The 15428-nt window shown below is 41.8% G+C and overlaps 1 protein-coding gene across 2 annotated transcripts in view; it reads right to left on the bottom strand.

The window, feature by feature from the left end:
- Window positions 1–686: 686 nt before the first annotated feature.
- The window catches only part of LOC111875258 (calcium-binding mitochondrial carrier protein SCaMC-1-B), a 34537-nt gene continuing 19795 nt past the window's right edge, over window positions 687–15428 (bottom strand). For both annotated transcript variants that reach the window (XM_023871335.2, XM_023871336.2), the window contains 5 exons: window positions 6598–6756; window positions 5622–5879; window positions 5214–5381; window positions 3625–3772; window positions 687–2712 (listed from right to left, as the gene is read on the bottom strand). In XM_023871335.2, the coding sequence (XP_023727103.1) occupies window positions 2519–2712; window positions 3625–3772; window positions 5214–5381; window positions 5622–5879; window positions 6598–6756 (927 nt within the window). In that variant the 3' untranslated portion in view covers window positions 687–2518. The remainder of the gene's footprint in view (window positions 2713–3624; window positions 3773–5213; window positions 5382–5621; window positions 5880–6597; window positions 6757–15428) is intronic.

The raw sequence follows: 15428 nt of genomic DNA, 5'->3' as shown, positions 1-15428 counted from the left end.
TCTTTATTTGGAGTGGGGAGTGAGTGAGTGAGTGGGATGTCTAGGGAACCTACAGGGAAGGCAAACCCAGTGGGAATGAGAGCAGGCAAAACAGAGGAGGATGGATCAAATGTAGAGAGCTGGGATAGACATGTTAGGTACTGAAAGAGAAACTGAGGGATGTCCTGTTTCTTTACAAGATCTGTCAACGAGGACCTTCTACAATATGCTGAGAACTTCTCTCCTTGCTGGAGACAAAATAACTTGCAAACCAACTGAAATCAAGTTATCAGTAGGAGCTACTGGGCAATTTCTTCAACCTGATGATGGAAACAAAGTCTCCAAAACACATGCAACACAAGCTACATTTGCACTCAAAAATGGGATCTAAATTATTACTGTTACAGCTTCACAAAAACTTCAAAATATCGATTTTCATACAAAATGCTGAAATAATAAGATTTTGCTCAATTTCTGGCAGATTCTTTCAAATATATTTTAGTTAGCATATTACAAAACAATATAGTGCCTAAATGTGGAAATTTTTATTCCTCAACACATATTAACAAGACAATGCACAAAGCAAACATAAAATAAATACACATAAGACAACATTTAAACTAGAAATAATTTATAATTATTGGCATGTTAAAACCCTTCTCCACAAAATGGTACAGAATAGGTGTAAATATTTTACTGCATGTTTCTTGTGATCAGGGAAAAAAATTAAATTAAAAACATACCCATAACAATAAGAAGTTATGTTGAATGAAGACATACATTTGGAATGATGGTACCTGCCATCTTAATTCCATTTCTTAACAGTTAGCATACATATTTACCGAGTGTTTATCCTTAAATGGAATCCATACATTTCAAGGCAAATTACAAAGTATAAATATTGCAGATCTGTAATACTACTTACATATGTGCACTCTTGCAAGCCATGCTATGGCACAGACTCTTACAGAATACAATAACGGAATGATACAGGACTGCATGGATGGTAATAACTGGTTAAAAAGAGAGACATTAAGTAAAGAAAATCATTTTAATTTTTTTTTTGAGATTTCGTATCACATATTATGTTATAACGATCACTTCATTTCCTCATCTGACACCACCTCCACGAGAAGCAAGTTTTATTGTATAAATACATCCATTACTATATACTGCAACGTTACTGCAAAGAGAGGTCAATAAATATGATCACCTGGTCACCAGGAGCAAATGAAAAATTATGGTTGGTGACTAATTGCCCACTCAGCATTTGAAGGCTGGCTTTTGTAAATTTAGCTACGTCACTCATTCACTTGTGGCAGTACAAATGCCAAACTACATTCATTAATCTCATTTTGAAATCGCATCTTCTTCTGACATTATCTCATGCCTGGCCTATGGATGTTCAGGACAAGTGGTATGATGAAAGCTGAGCAGGGCGAAAAGCTACAGCAAGATGCCAGAAAACATTCATTCACCTCTTTCTAGCAACCAACATATGTCGGGCTGCCACATTTTCAAAGCTTTTTCCATCCCTGATTATAACCATTTGGTACAGTTTCCAAAACTTCACTTAACGATTAGGCATACAATACACAATTTCCTGCTCGCAACAACTTATAGATCTCACCTCACCCTCTGAAAGAGACACCACTCACTCAATTTCACAACCTAACACCAATTTCTGAAAATTAAAATAATAAAACATTTACTGCTTAATCCATTCTGATAAATTTGGTAGGCAAAAGTTGGTTTCAAATGCCATTTCTTAACTTCCAAAATCGTATGTCCACATTTTTAAACTGTACTTGTAATCCCTAATAGTCAGTCACATGCCCAAGTCTTCCACTACAAAGCTTGTTAATGACACCGACTGTACAATCAGACAAACATAACAACTTGCAACAGTGTTCAGTGATGAACTGGATATGAAGACTCATAGCCAGCACTGAACAAACTCATCTGCTTGTCCTCGATTAGTCAGAAATCAAGGTTTGAAAAGTTATAAAATTTTTGGAATTTATTTATTAATATTCCCCTTCCTTTTTCCATTTCTCCATGAATGCTTAACAGTAAATCACATTTTCTCTACCCTTTAAATGAGGCCCCGCATGTAATTTGACAGGTGAGTACATTGGTGCCGAGCAAGCACAACAGTGTGGGCACAGCATTTCCTCTTCTTGAGAAATGTCTGGTAAGCAGAATTTTTGTCTCACTGATGAATTGAAGCTATATTTGTTGACCTCTGTTCACAGTTAAGCCTTATACAAATTAATAATATTCTGAAATTAGACATGTAATGATAGCCCTTCTTATCATTTCTAATACTCCTTGAGAAAAAGTAAAGTGTCAGTTGATGAAATTATTACACAGTGATGGAATACACCGTGTCATGTGTAACTGTCTTTAAGTGAGGTTTTTCTCCTTCATGTTAAATAAATAGCATGACACAGGAGACATTTCTCGAGTCCAATGTCTCTGTGGCCGGAAGCGGGTAATGCATATGGGGAGGCAAGCCTCTACTAGAGGGACCCCATCATCATGTCATGTTCACGCCCAAAGTCTGACGGCTCCTCTCATAAACAACGTAGCTGATGCTAACAGCAGGTGCCACCTTCAGGAAGTTGGGAGTGATGCCCCGGTACAGGCCCAATGGGCCATCTCTTTGAATGATGTTTCGTATGACTCCCATCATGCCATACATTTCCTGGGGCTGTCCAACATTTGTGACTACTGCAAAATAAAACAAAGAGCGTGAGTTTTCAAGTTCTCTTGGCAGTAGGTGTTCAGACACTAACCTCCTGAGCTGTAATTTGCTGTACCTTTGTAGGTGGATACCTAAATTTTCATTTTAGAAGAATTTATTCGGCCCTTATGATGAAGGCTGTATGTTCCTCCAAAACATTGGTATCCAACTACAAGACCACACAGGTCACAACTTACAAGATTATAGTGTACAAGAAAGGATAGGTAGAATAAACTATTTTACAAGTCTGTGTGATTACACATCCAAATTGTAATTGAAAACATTTCTTTGACATTCGTGAAGTGGATATTCACTTCAACTTGACATCATCAACAATTTTACAGTGTTCTTGCTTTTCAGCAGGCATTACATTCATTGACTTTATAAGGTCATCCTCAGTGCTTCCTTATGTATATCAGCCTTACAGAAACAAATTGTTTCACTTTCACACCTAACCTTCATATTTCTGTTTTATAATTAAATCACCTTATTACTTTTGCTAAAGTCACTAAACTATGTCTCTTTACATTAATATTTATAAAATTAATTAACTTTAACTTCTAATAGTCCTTGAGAAAATCTGGTGCTGTTACAATGTTGCTGGTTTTTAATAAAACTTTCACTCCATGTTCCACCTACATTAACATCCAAATATTCTCCATACTGCCCATACAATGTATATATTTGTGTCATATGATGCTCGCAGGAAACACAGTTACTTCCCTTAACAACTTTAATGGACTGGTTGCTATAATGAAGCAGCACTGTGTTTACTGTGAGGTAGGAACTGAAGCACACAAGGTTAACTGGTCTTGTGACACACAGCCTACAGTTTAAATAACAAAACTGGACACGAACATGGCATAACACCAAATAAAAATCTGAAACGTACAAATTACCTTGGGCCTGTAATCTTGTTCTCACTAGAGCTAATGGATAGCTGCATACTTGTCCACAAGTACTCGACACTGTTCCACAGGCCAGAAGAAGCAGGACACTTGGAGCTTCACCTTCACTATGTTGCCTCAAATAGGAGTTCTTAATAGTCTGCACAACACAGAACAGCATATGATACATTTTGTTCATAAAATTATATAGTCCTCCCCTACATGCCTTCATGGTGTAGTGCTTAATTAGTACAGCACAGGGACAACTTCACCTTTATACCTCAACGAAAAGCGGCCTCCGTAGTCTAGGGATAACATTCCCACCTCATGACTCAAGGTACACGGGTTCAAACCCGGCAGAGGCCATGGAATTTTTAAGGGTGGAAAAATTCAGGGAACAACTCCTCTGGGAGGAACTTTAAGCCGTGTGTCCCATGTCGTAGATTTACGGCACGTAAAAGATTAGGCAAAGTTTCCCGCCATAATAATAATACCTCAACGAATAGGGACCATTACAGAGCATGAGAACCAGAGAATATTAGTGTACTGAGGCCAGAGAAAATGGACGGGATGACAACACCCCAAACTTCTGACTCTCTTCCTGCTGCACTGCATCCACACCCCTTGTGCCTACACCCAGCTATCACTACAGCAGGGTACGCTAGAGAGAACAGCATAACAGCTCGAGGAGAATGTGGAAGTGGCGGATCAAGTGAACTTCTCTCACCTCTACGGAAGAATTTACTTTAGTTCAAACCACATAATTCTGACAATCTTGAAACAATGTCTGCTTAATTGTCACTTTTACTTATACAGTGACACTCCTATTCATGATTTCCTCTGGGACCAGTGGATGTGAACACTAAATTGAAGAGACGCTTAAAATGGGGGTAATATGACACTGCGATTACTGATCCAGGATCACTGAAACTGAAGGTTTGATGGGCAAGTCTTGAATCAAGGAACAATACAGGGGGGCATCACTGCACGTAACATCCAACCAAGGGATAAATTCTTCTGTAATTACAATACTTCAAAAGAGAATTCAACAACATAACTACCTTTTTTTTATATTTATTAATGTCTAATAAACTATCTTCATTAATGGCAGGCCAATTTACTGGTGATTATTTTTTTCCCTTGGCACTACAGCCCCAGTGGGCCTAGGCCTACCTCCATAAACTTCTCCACTCACTTCAGTTTTTCTAGATCTTAGACATTCGGTAGGACTCCTTGGGCGAGTGATCAGCTCATCGCAAGGCCTCTACCTGTTCAGAAACACAGAAAAATGCACACACAAACTAAACACCCATGCCCTGAGTGGGATTCGAACCTACAATCTCGGTTTCCAAGTGAGCGAAGAGAGTACATGCCTGCTGGTGATCATAGTGATTATAATGTCTGGTTCAAAGTTTGTAGTCTAAGGAGTTTTGCTCAAAAATATCATAAACAAAATTCTCTGCCTGCACACGGCGATGATCTACCAGGAGTCAACATTCTCTGACTAAGAGCAAAGTGTACAGCTTGAGCTTCAGATCACAGTAAAAGCTGTTTGTTGGCTGCACCTCCCTGTACAATATCTACTGATCATGAGAGCTTACCTCATAAACAGCGAGATCTATTCCAGCATATGGAATGATGCCTAGGAGATTGGGTACATATCCACGATAAAATGTCTGCCAACCTCCTTTTCTATACATTTTTTTGGCAGCATCAATAATACTACTAAATTCCCCAGTTTTTCGTAGTGCTAATCTTGTTTTCATCACCTGAAAATCAAAGAATATACAAAATGAATCAACAGAAAATTAATTTACTCAAATGTCAGCAGCTATTAACAATGCTTAAAATCTTTTTGCTGGTGAAGCACTGGAACAGATATTAGAATCTGTGTGAATACTGTCTCTGACTCAAGCATAATGCATGTATGTGGGTCCTGTATGCATGCGTGCATGTACGTGAACAATTCGTTAAAATTGCATTTTATTAATTTAATAAACACTTCACACCTCAAGCGGATAAATAGCGGTCTGACTTATTCCACCGGCAAGAGATCCCGCCACAAACCGCTCATAGATACTAAGCTCTCTCGTGTTATTTCCTCTGATTATCTTCTTAGCCTGCTCATATGCCATGAACTTTATAGCAGACTCCGGAGCGATCTTCACAACGTTCATCCCATTTCCTCTCCAAAGGCTCCAAATACCCCCTTCCTGTAGCAAGTGTTTTAAGCAGTCCTTCACTCCAAGCTGCTTTGTCCCATGCACCTGAAAAAGAAAGAAAGTTGTTTTGTTTAATGAATGTACACAATTGTGATAAATCTTCTGAGCCAACCAGCACCTTCAATTTTTAAACCACCTACTTTTATCTTCAGGCAATTATCCATTCTCTCATGATAAGACACGGGGAAGGTTTTAGAAACAATGACTCTGACACTAAAGTGACATAATTGGTGACTCTGGAAGAGTTTATCACTTTAGTCACCACAACAAGTTTCAAGTGACTTATTCAGTGGGATGGATAAAGCTGAGAAGTCCCCTTTCCTGTCCGTGTCACTCACCTGCCCAAATTAACATATCAGAATATAAACAGGGAAGTTCTCTGAAGTCTGTAACTCCTCCCGTCACACATGCCAGCAGACAGCCTTAACTATAAGTACAATGAAACAACAAATTTTTATTGTCAGGCAGAATCTAATGACTATGTACAAGTGTTTTACACTATTTCTGAGGAATTATCTGGTGAGGACTTTCAAACCAGGCAATGACCTTTGTTTCTTGTATCCAAGATTAATTTCCAGCATGACTGAAGTCGACAACTGGTACACCAAACTTAAAGATAAGCAGCTGAACAGAACACAGCAACAATAACTGCAGCAAAGGCACAGATGTCAGTGGTCTCCTTTCAACGTGCTCCTGTGTATTGTAATTTTGTACAAAAGAGCTATGATTTCACAAACCCAGACACATGGGAATTACAACTCACCTGTAGGTACACCTTTAACCTATCAAGTGGGGCAGTGCAGGTCCTGGAAACAGCTCCAGCAATTCCTCCTGCAAGAAGATGTCTCCACCATTGACCAGAAGCAATCTCTGAAGGCGTAAAATCGTCTGGTACATTCAAGTCTTCTCCAATGTCCAGATACTGCGCATAAAAAATATAATTATTAAATGAGATCAGATTAAAAACTTCGCTGTACAAGCACACACATCACTACAACTTAATCACAATGTGTCATAAAGGTGAACAGCAAGCAAACTTCCAACATGAGATGCTTTTAAACATTAACATCTAGATTGGCGAGATCAGACCCCAGGAAGCTGTTTCCATCTTCCCTTAGTGGGGGGTTGAGTCCAACTGGATCCACTCAGCACAGCGGCCATTGACTGGCCTATTGTAGCCTGCCCCGGGTGATTATGACGACGGAGAATTTGGTGGAATGAAGATTGGCAGGGGAAACCGAAGTACTCGGAGAAAACCCGCCCCAATGCCACTCTGTCCACGACAAATCCCACTTGACCAGACCCGGGATCGAAACCAGGCTGCCGCGGTGCGAAGCCAGCAACTAACCACTTGGGCTATGGCACGGCCTTGTTTCCATCATTCCTAACAACAAATCTTTGAGATGCTGCTATTTTGCACAACATAAAATAATGCAGAGACAATGAACATGTTTTCCATACATGCTTACTGGATCGTGGCCACTAGAGTGTATAGTGTTACCTTCCTAAAGACTCCAGCCATGGGAGATGGTCTCCATGAATTATTGGAACTGACTCAAAACTGTTGGAGCTGTTTCTGAGTCACACTTTGTTTCTGGGGGTACATTATTTTGGGGGCTAGAATGTTCATATTCATCAGGCACTGACCTATGATGGATATTCATAACAGTGAACATGAACAGAATCTCTTCAACTGTTCATGCTCTAGCATTTATAATTCATCCATCTTGACAGCAATGCCTGCTTAACTATTGGACACATGTAACTCGCAACTACAAGCAGCAAAATTAACACTTCCGCTAATCTACATATTTAATAATCACTATAGGATGGGATGTATCACTCTGTTATAGTCCCCGCTAGTCACTGCTCAGGTACAGTTCTGAACAGCGGAGATTCTTTCTGCTCTCATGCTTGTGTCACTGCTGGTTGCCTACCAACTCACAACTCATAACCTCAGACTCAGACTGGTCTGTCTCAGAACTGACTGACTGCTGCTAAACTGCTGCTGGCCCTTGCCACCATAGTGATTCTGAGTTCTGAGTCACACGGGACTCGTGACCATATTCTAACTGCCTTCAAGTCAAGTTCACATCTACTGGTTTCCGTTTCAAGTATGTAGCCTCAGGGCAGACCTCACAGAAAACACCATTTCTATCAATTCTATTATTGCATGTACATATCTGTTCACCGAGCCACCACCTAGCAACTTTGACTTGAAATTTATAAGGCGGCATTCAACATACACCACTTATGGCCCCCAAAAGTTGCCACCCCTACATCTGTCATTTCTCGGCTTAAATTTGTATTTGGCAGTGCAGCTCCCTGGTTTCAATGCAAGAGTTCACACACATAATCCATGCTTAATTACATTAGTGTACGTCTCTCAGATGTATGTATGCTTTACAAAATCCTAAGAAATTCAGAACACGAACTGGAGGCCTCTATCATAATTAATAGCAAGTTCACTCAGCAGAGTAAAATGAAAACGTGTTCCTCTATTCCAGTGTTCCGCAACCTTTTTCTACTCGCGGCAGACCATGAATTATCCATGACTCAACACGGCACACCAAAGTGTTATTCCCCTCAAAAACGCATATTAGACAATTAATATAAATACATAACGTGATCAACTTATTACTATAATATTATTATATTGTTATTTTATTATCATTAAACAGAAATCGACTCGTGCATTTATTAACAATTAATGAACTTTAATTTATTGTAGAGTGCAGAAAATACACTTCTATTACTACTAAAGTAAATACAGTAATTCTACTCATACCCTCAATGTGATACTTGCGCCTGCGTAGCTGCACACAGGCGACTGATCCGTGATGGAATCGTTGACAACGCAAGTCTCATTCCCAATTTCAGTTAACGTCGAGAAGCCCAGTTCACACAAATACGTGTATGTAGTTGAAAATGGCAATAACACATTAACTGCCGTCTCGGAGATAGCCGGGTATCCACTCCTTATTGCCAACCAAAACGTATCCAAAGGCACTTCGAGAAGTTTTAGTTTCAATGTTCTGTCTGTTTTTAAATCTGCGAGTCCCTCTTGTATATTAATCGGAAGATGTTCTGATTTCACAACAAATGGATCACGAACCCAGTCGAAACCTTGTACACTCTCTCCAAAATACTTATTGAATTTCTGCTGCAGCATTTCTAAATGTTCTTTAATTGTGTCCATCGCCATTTTATTGCCGTCAGCAAGTGGCCATACAGTCGGGGACATCTCAAACGACCCACCTGTAATTCTCTAACTAGCAACCAAAATTTGCGAACTACTTCAGAGCACAGCTGTGATAGAACTGAAACAATTGTAAAACGCGGGATCTCTACTCTTCAAACGGAAGAAGTGACACCATACCAACTTATTTTTGAAATATTTATAATTTTAAATGAAGTCCAACAATCGGTGGGTGCTCTAACTTATAACAAACAGGGGCAAATACCAAAACAGCGTTATAAAAGACAGGAAAACCCATGCTAATCCCTGCAGTTTTATGGAAAAGCACGTACACAGAATATGCGTCAGGTATATCAAAGAAGCTGCGTAGATGCGAGAAAAATAAAAATAAAGCAATAATGAAAACTAAGATATAACAACAGCTGTGAGTAGATCATTTACGTCTAATTTCTTAGAATACAACATTACTGTACATAAAATATCACGGAATGTAATAAAGAATAGACAAGCATCATCTTATTTAATTAGTACAGTGGCTGAGAATAAAATACAAGCATATGAAACACGGTAACTGGGATAAAATAAAACGAATAAAATTCGACAATTAATTTCTTACAATAGGTAAAAGTTCGCGCCACAACTTTCACCTTGTGACGGCACACCGGTTGCGGAACACTGCTCTATTCAGTCCCACGCAAATACAGAAGTAGTGTTCTACACTACGATACAGCATTCATTAAAGATAAACTGACACTACGTCATACAACACACTCACGTGTTTATGTGCGCATTCATCTGGTACCATGACGTTGCTATGACGTACGCAGATATGTAAAAGATAAAGTTATCCTTGTGCTTAACTAATTAAGTAATACGCCATGAAGACGTGTGGGGGAGTGGATGTATAAACCCACGAATTCTTGACCCGAGCACTAGATGGAGGTGAGTGGTCAGTTTCACGCCCGGGCCACTTTACCTCCGAGGGAGGAGCCTAGGATACCCATCGGGTTGGAGGGTGGGCCCCAGAGCGGGTCTGGACGACATGAAGAAATGAAAATTCTTCTTACAGTTTCTTCTTCCAAAGCCTTAAGTGTGAGCGAGCTGTACATGTGCTTGTCCATCGCCCACACATAACGTAACCAGGTCTCAACTCACTGTCATGAAGACACCGCCTACTCGTACCAGTACAACAATCATACGAACCTGGCAAAACGGGAAAGAACCCCACCGGCATGGAATGTAACGTATTGCATTTCTGCTTGATGTTTTTTAACTTGCACCGCTTGTACGTGATTCTCAGTGAGGAAGGATAACAAAGAAACAACAGGGGCCACAGAAAATATTTTGGATTGACTGATAATCACTGTAACGCACGTGCTACAAATAGATAAATATGAAAACTGTAAATAAAACGTTCGTATTTTGATTTAATGTACTGATCTAAGATGATCAAGTCAAGGAGCAGGGCATGTAGCACGAATGGGGGAGAAAAGGAATGCATATAGGATATTGGTGGGAAAGCCAGAAGGGAAGAGACCACTAGGAAGACCAAGGAGTAGGTGGGTGGACACTATTAAAATGGATCTTAGAGAGATAGGATGGGATGATATGGATTGGATTCACCTGGCTCAGGATAGGGACCAGTGGAGGGCTCTTTTGAACATGGTACTAAACCTTCGGATTCCATAAAATGCTGGGAAATTCTTGAGTAGCTGCAGATTTGGCTTCTCCTCAAGAAGGGCTCAGCTCCATAGGTATGTATGTACTGATGTAAGCATAGAATTATAACATCCAGGGCCACAACTGACAAGGGCTCGAATCTGTCAAGTGTGGTCGTCAGTCTTGAAAACTGTTTGTTGTAAAAATTAAATTTCGGGCCGAACACCTTAACTTTAGTAACTGGACTGCACAGAAAATGTGATATCTGTTCGAACTTACAACAAATACACCTTGGGAATGCTAGCACGGAACAACGAATGTCTCGATACCTCATTATTATTGCTACTGCATTTCTTACTCACTTGTCCTTCGAGCCTTGGGGATCAGAAACGTCACCTATAATACACACTAAGGGCAAAGTGATCTACTATCATCGTGTTATTCCACATGGAAATTACAAATACCTTCCACGGTCACTACTAAGGACAAACACGTCCTATCAGATGGTTTTATATACTATAATTCCTCCTGCCGTGACGCACACAAAATTGCGTGAATTGTCATATTTCTCTTCAACATCTCACGGCACTCCCGGCGTCGACACTACACAGCGTCCGACTGCAGAAGAGATAAACGGTGAACTGGAATGGATCTGGCCACTGTCCCAGTACTTGCATGGCTATACCACAGATCTCCGTCAGGACAGCAGGCGTCCCGCTCAAGATTCGAACCCAGCGTTTCCCGAAAACAAATCTGAAGCGTTACTTCTTGTCCAGCCCCTTCTAGACCTGATTTCTCATTTGATACTTGTGCAAGGTCGTTTCTTTCGTAACAAGCTTATTTTTTACGGTGAGGAGCTAGCGCCACGCTGGGGGACCGCCCCTTGTCGGCTGTCCGGGACTGCTTATTCAATATATTCGCACCTACCATCCATACCTAGACGACGTCTCCTCCATCCGCAACCCGAGGACGCGCCATGCCGTGGTGACAAGGATGATGAGATGGGCAGGGCATGTAGCACAACTGGGGGGGGGAGGACTGCATATAGGATATTGGTGGGAAAACCGGAGGGAAGAACTCCACTGGGAAGACCAAGGAGTAGGTGGGTGGACAATATTAAAATGGATCTTAAGAGACACACGATGGGATGGTATTGACTGGATTGATCTGGCTCAGGATAGGGGCCAGTAGAGGGCTCTTGTGAACATGGTAATGAACCTTCGGGTTCCATAAGATGCTGGGGGGTGTTGAGTAACTGCACAACTGGCAGCTTCTCAAGAAGGGCTGAGCTCCATGAGTGAGACTTGTGCAAGAGAATGACTGCCAATTTCGCAAATTAAAGAGAGAAACAAGATGGGGTCGTACTACTGCGTTCACATGAGTGACCTTACGGAAAGGCAAAGCTCGATGTATGAAACCAGCTTCGGGATGCTCGAGGGATCAAGGGCCACTGAGATAATTACGGAGCTTAGGCATTGACTGTGTTCAAATACAACACTGCTATTCACCGTTCGGCCTAATTATCATAATTACCTTGAACGCTGACAAGAATTATGGAACAGGTATTTCTAGATGTGATAATTGCAGATATTAGGACGTCTTCTGTGACTTAACGATCAAGGCTCGTTACGGGTAACAGACTGGCGGCGGTTTCTTCTCGTATCGGGTTCGAAGCGGTTTGTGCTGGTGCTCACATACTGGAAAGTTTATCTCGAACATTCTGACATTTCCAACACTGCACATTGCCAGCATTAGCTAGCACTGAACCGTCAGCCTCGCGAAACAATCCGTGACTGATATGACCTTCTTCCCATTATTGGTCATTACATAACGAGGACGCCGAGGTATCCATGTAACAATTTCTCTTGGCGTCCCATCGCGCCGTCCCAGGTTCGAGCCCAGGTCATGTGGGATTTGAAGCGGATAAAGCGGCACTGGGTCAGGTTTTCTCCGGGTACTTCTGTTTCCCTGCTAATTCTGATTCCACCGACTGCTCCACAATCACCATCATCATCATCCGGGGCTGCTACAGGCCAGTAGTGGCCGACGTACCAAGTGGACTCAGTCTCACCTCACCCCAAGAAACTTGGAGAAAAAAAAGTTTCTCTTACTGCCGCAGCAAAACTGAAAATCTTTAATGAGAGGTCGGCCTATACGTCTAAAATGAGAACTGAAATACTCGTTTATATTCAATTCTGCATTTTCGAAATATCACGCCTTTCAGAATCCTTAGCACCAGTGACAACTTAAAGCAATACATAACCCTTACAAATAAATACCAGCCCAATATTTTCCCAATACAAATCTACATTCTCACAGCTAACTCAACACTGAGAAGAAATCATTCGTCATCTTTCAGGACGGGATGGAGATGACTTTCTGGCAATCTCCACACATCAGAACTGCCCGGACATCAGCAGCAGCTGCTCGGCAACAGCGCCACAGTCAATGGCATTGGCAAAAATAATTTTGTCACGAAAACGAATTCAGTATTATCGCTATATTAAAAATTTCTTGGTAGCCCAAAACTGTTCGTGTTCATTTCAACGTATGGACACGCTGTCAATTACAGAAAATTTAGGGAGGCTTTTATGGGAAGAAGGAAATGTACGGATAACAGTCACAACTGCGGTATCCAAATTAAAGTCAATATACAGACTTCAAGACTGAATTTAATTAGGTCCTTCTACAATGTAAGAAGCCACGAACCACGGACACAGCGAGATGCGAGCACTTACTGATTAGCGTCAGTACGATAAGGAGACGGAGTCTGCATTGCGAAGTGCACGGTGACGGGCACCGCACGTCATGGAAGCGACGACCGGTACCAAAGTGCACAATCCTTACCCTTTGAAACCGTAATTGCAAAATTTGGAAGGATAATCTGGCGCCCTTCGCGACCAGGGGGCTTGGGTAGGCTGCATGGAAACCAAACTGTACCAACGTGTGCCTCAGATACTATATACAGATTACTCATCAATTCCTTTCTATGGCTCTACAGCCCTTGTGAACCTTGGTCCCTTTTTCCAGTTTCTTAATCTATACACAGTCGGTAGGACTCCTTGGATGGGGGATCAGCCTGTCGCAAGGCCGATACTTAAACGCAAACAGACATCAATGCCTCGAGTGGGATTCGAACCCACGATCCCAGTATTCGAGCGGGAGAAGACGGTTCATGCCTTAGACAGGGCGGCGGCCACTGTGATAGGCGATTCAATTTTTACCTCACAGAAAATTTGACGCGTATCTATTACAAAGACGTACTAATTAACTGTTTACGGAGATAATCGGTGCTGACAGTGCCAATCAGAAGAAGCCATGGAACACAATGTGTGGGCCAAAGCAGAGTTTCGCTGTTCATGTTAAAGAAAACGGTACATACAAGTATACTGCAGTACCGCCGTGCTTTAAAGGTTTAAAGGTTTAAACAGCGCCAGCCAGGCAATATCACTTTCATTTTCTTCTTTGTAAGTTAGTTTGTCGCCATCAGCAGCTAGACTACTAAAGCGTCGAATAACATGATGGGTAATGAATTTGAAAGGATCTGAAAGGAAGCGAGATACTTTCCGGTATTTCCATGAGAAACTGAGGAAAGCCACAAACGCCTCAAAATGAAACTCGATCCGTGCATACCCCAAATGCAATTCCACAACGTTACCGCGGCACCATCTTGCTCGGGTGCATGGCCCGTAGTTTGCCTGAGTACGCAACCAGACGAGGAAGCCCTGGGCCATACCTGTCATTATAGCGACTAGGCCAAGAACCGGATTATACTAGTTCAATTCCCGGCAGGGATAGAAATATTTCTCTTCTCCATAACGTCCAGACCGACACTGGGGCCCACCTAACCTCATATCCAATGGGTACCGGCAGCTCTTTCCCCGGTGATAAAGCGGGTGGGGCGTAAAGCTGACCACTCACCTCCATCTAGCGCCGAAACTAAGGCTGCGTGGAGCTATACCTCCATTCCCCCACAAGTCTTCATGACGCATCACTTACTTAAGGGCACAACTCGAACTGTAAACCCCTGTGTAAGAAATCCACCACTGTTCTAACTACAGTGCACAGCGTGAGTCCCGCAACAAGGCACCCACAGGGATTAATGTGTATAAATAGAGAGAATCACGAGGTGGCATCCAACCTAGACGAGACCCACTTCACTATCGAACGACAAGGGAGAATGGCGTAATGATACAACGGGGGGCTCGTCTTGTAATTGGAAAATTGCTGCACTTATCACGTCTCTTAAATTTCAAGGAGTGGTACTTCATTCTCTTCAATTGTCGTTCCTAGAACCTCACTTGTTGCAAACTCAACCATCTGACCTCCAGTACCCCTATCCCCTTGCACGGATCGGTGAATCACTGCATTAGGATTTCGCGTCATGAAATTTGGAGGCCACGCGATTACTCGAACGCATATGGAAGTTTCTATCTTCGACAATCATGCGACGCAACATCAGAAATCACAATATCTTCTGTACCCTCAAAGCACATTGCGTAGTTGGTTAAGGCACTATGCTACAAGCCTGAAGGTCGTGGGTTCTAGTCCCGATGAGGTCATTGGATTTTTTTTTTCAATTGACCTAATCCTTCCAGCCGCACTATGGCCCTGGGGTCGACTCAGCCTCTAACAGAAATGACTACAGGAATATTCTTGAGGGTAAAGCGCGGCCGGCGCGTAAGGTTCACAACCTTGCCGCCATCTATGAGCCGATTGTCTAGAAAATGTGGGAA

The sequence above is a fragment of the Cryptotermes secundus genome, unplaced genomic scaffold (assembly GCF_002891405.2).
Source record: "Cryptotermes secundus unplaced genomic scaffold, Csec_1.0 scaffold526, whole genome shotgun sequence".
NCBI classification, from domain to species: Eukaryota; Metazoa; Arthropoda; class Insecta; order Blattodea; family Kalotermitidae; genus Cryptotermes; species Cryptotermes secundus.
This window is presented reverse-complemented; position numbering and strand designations above follow the sequence as displayed.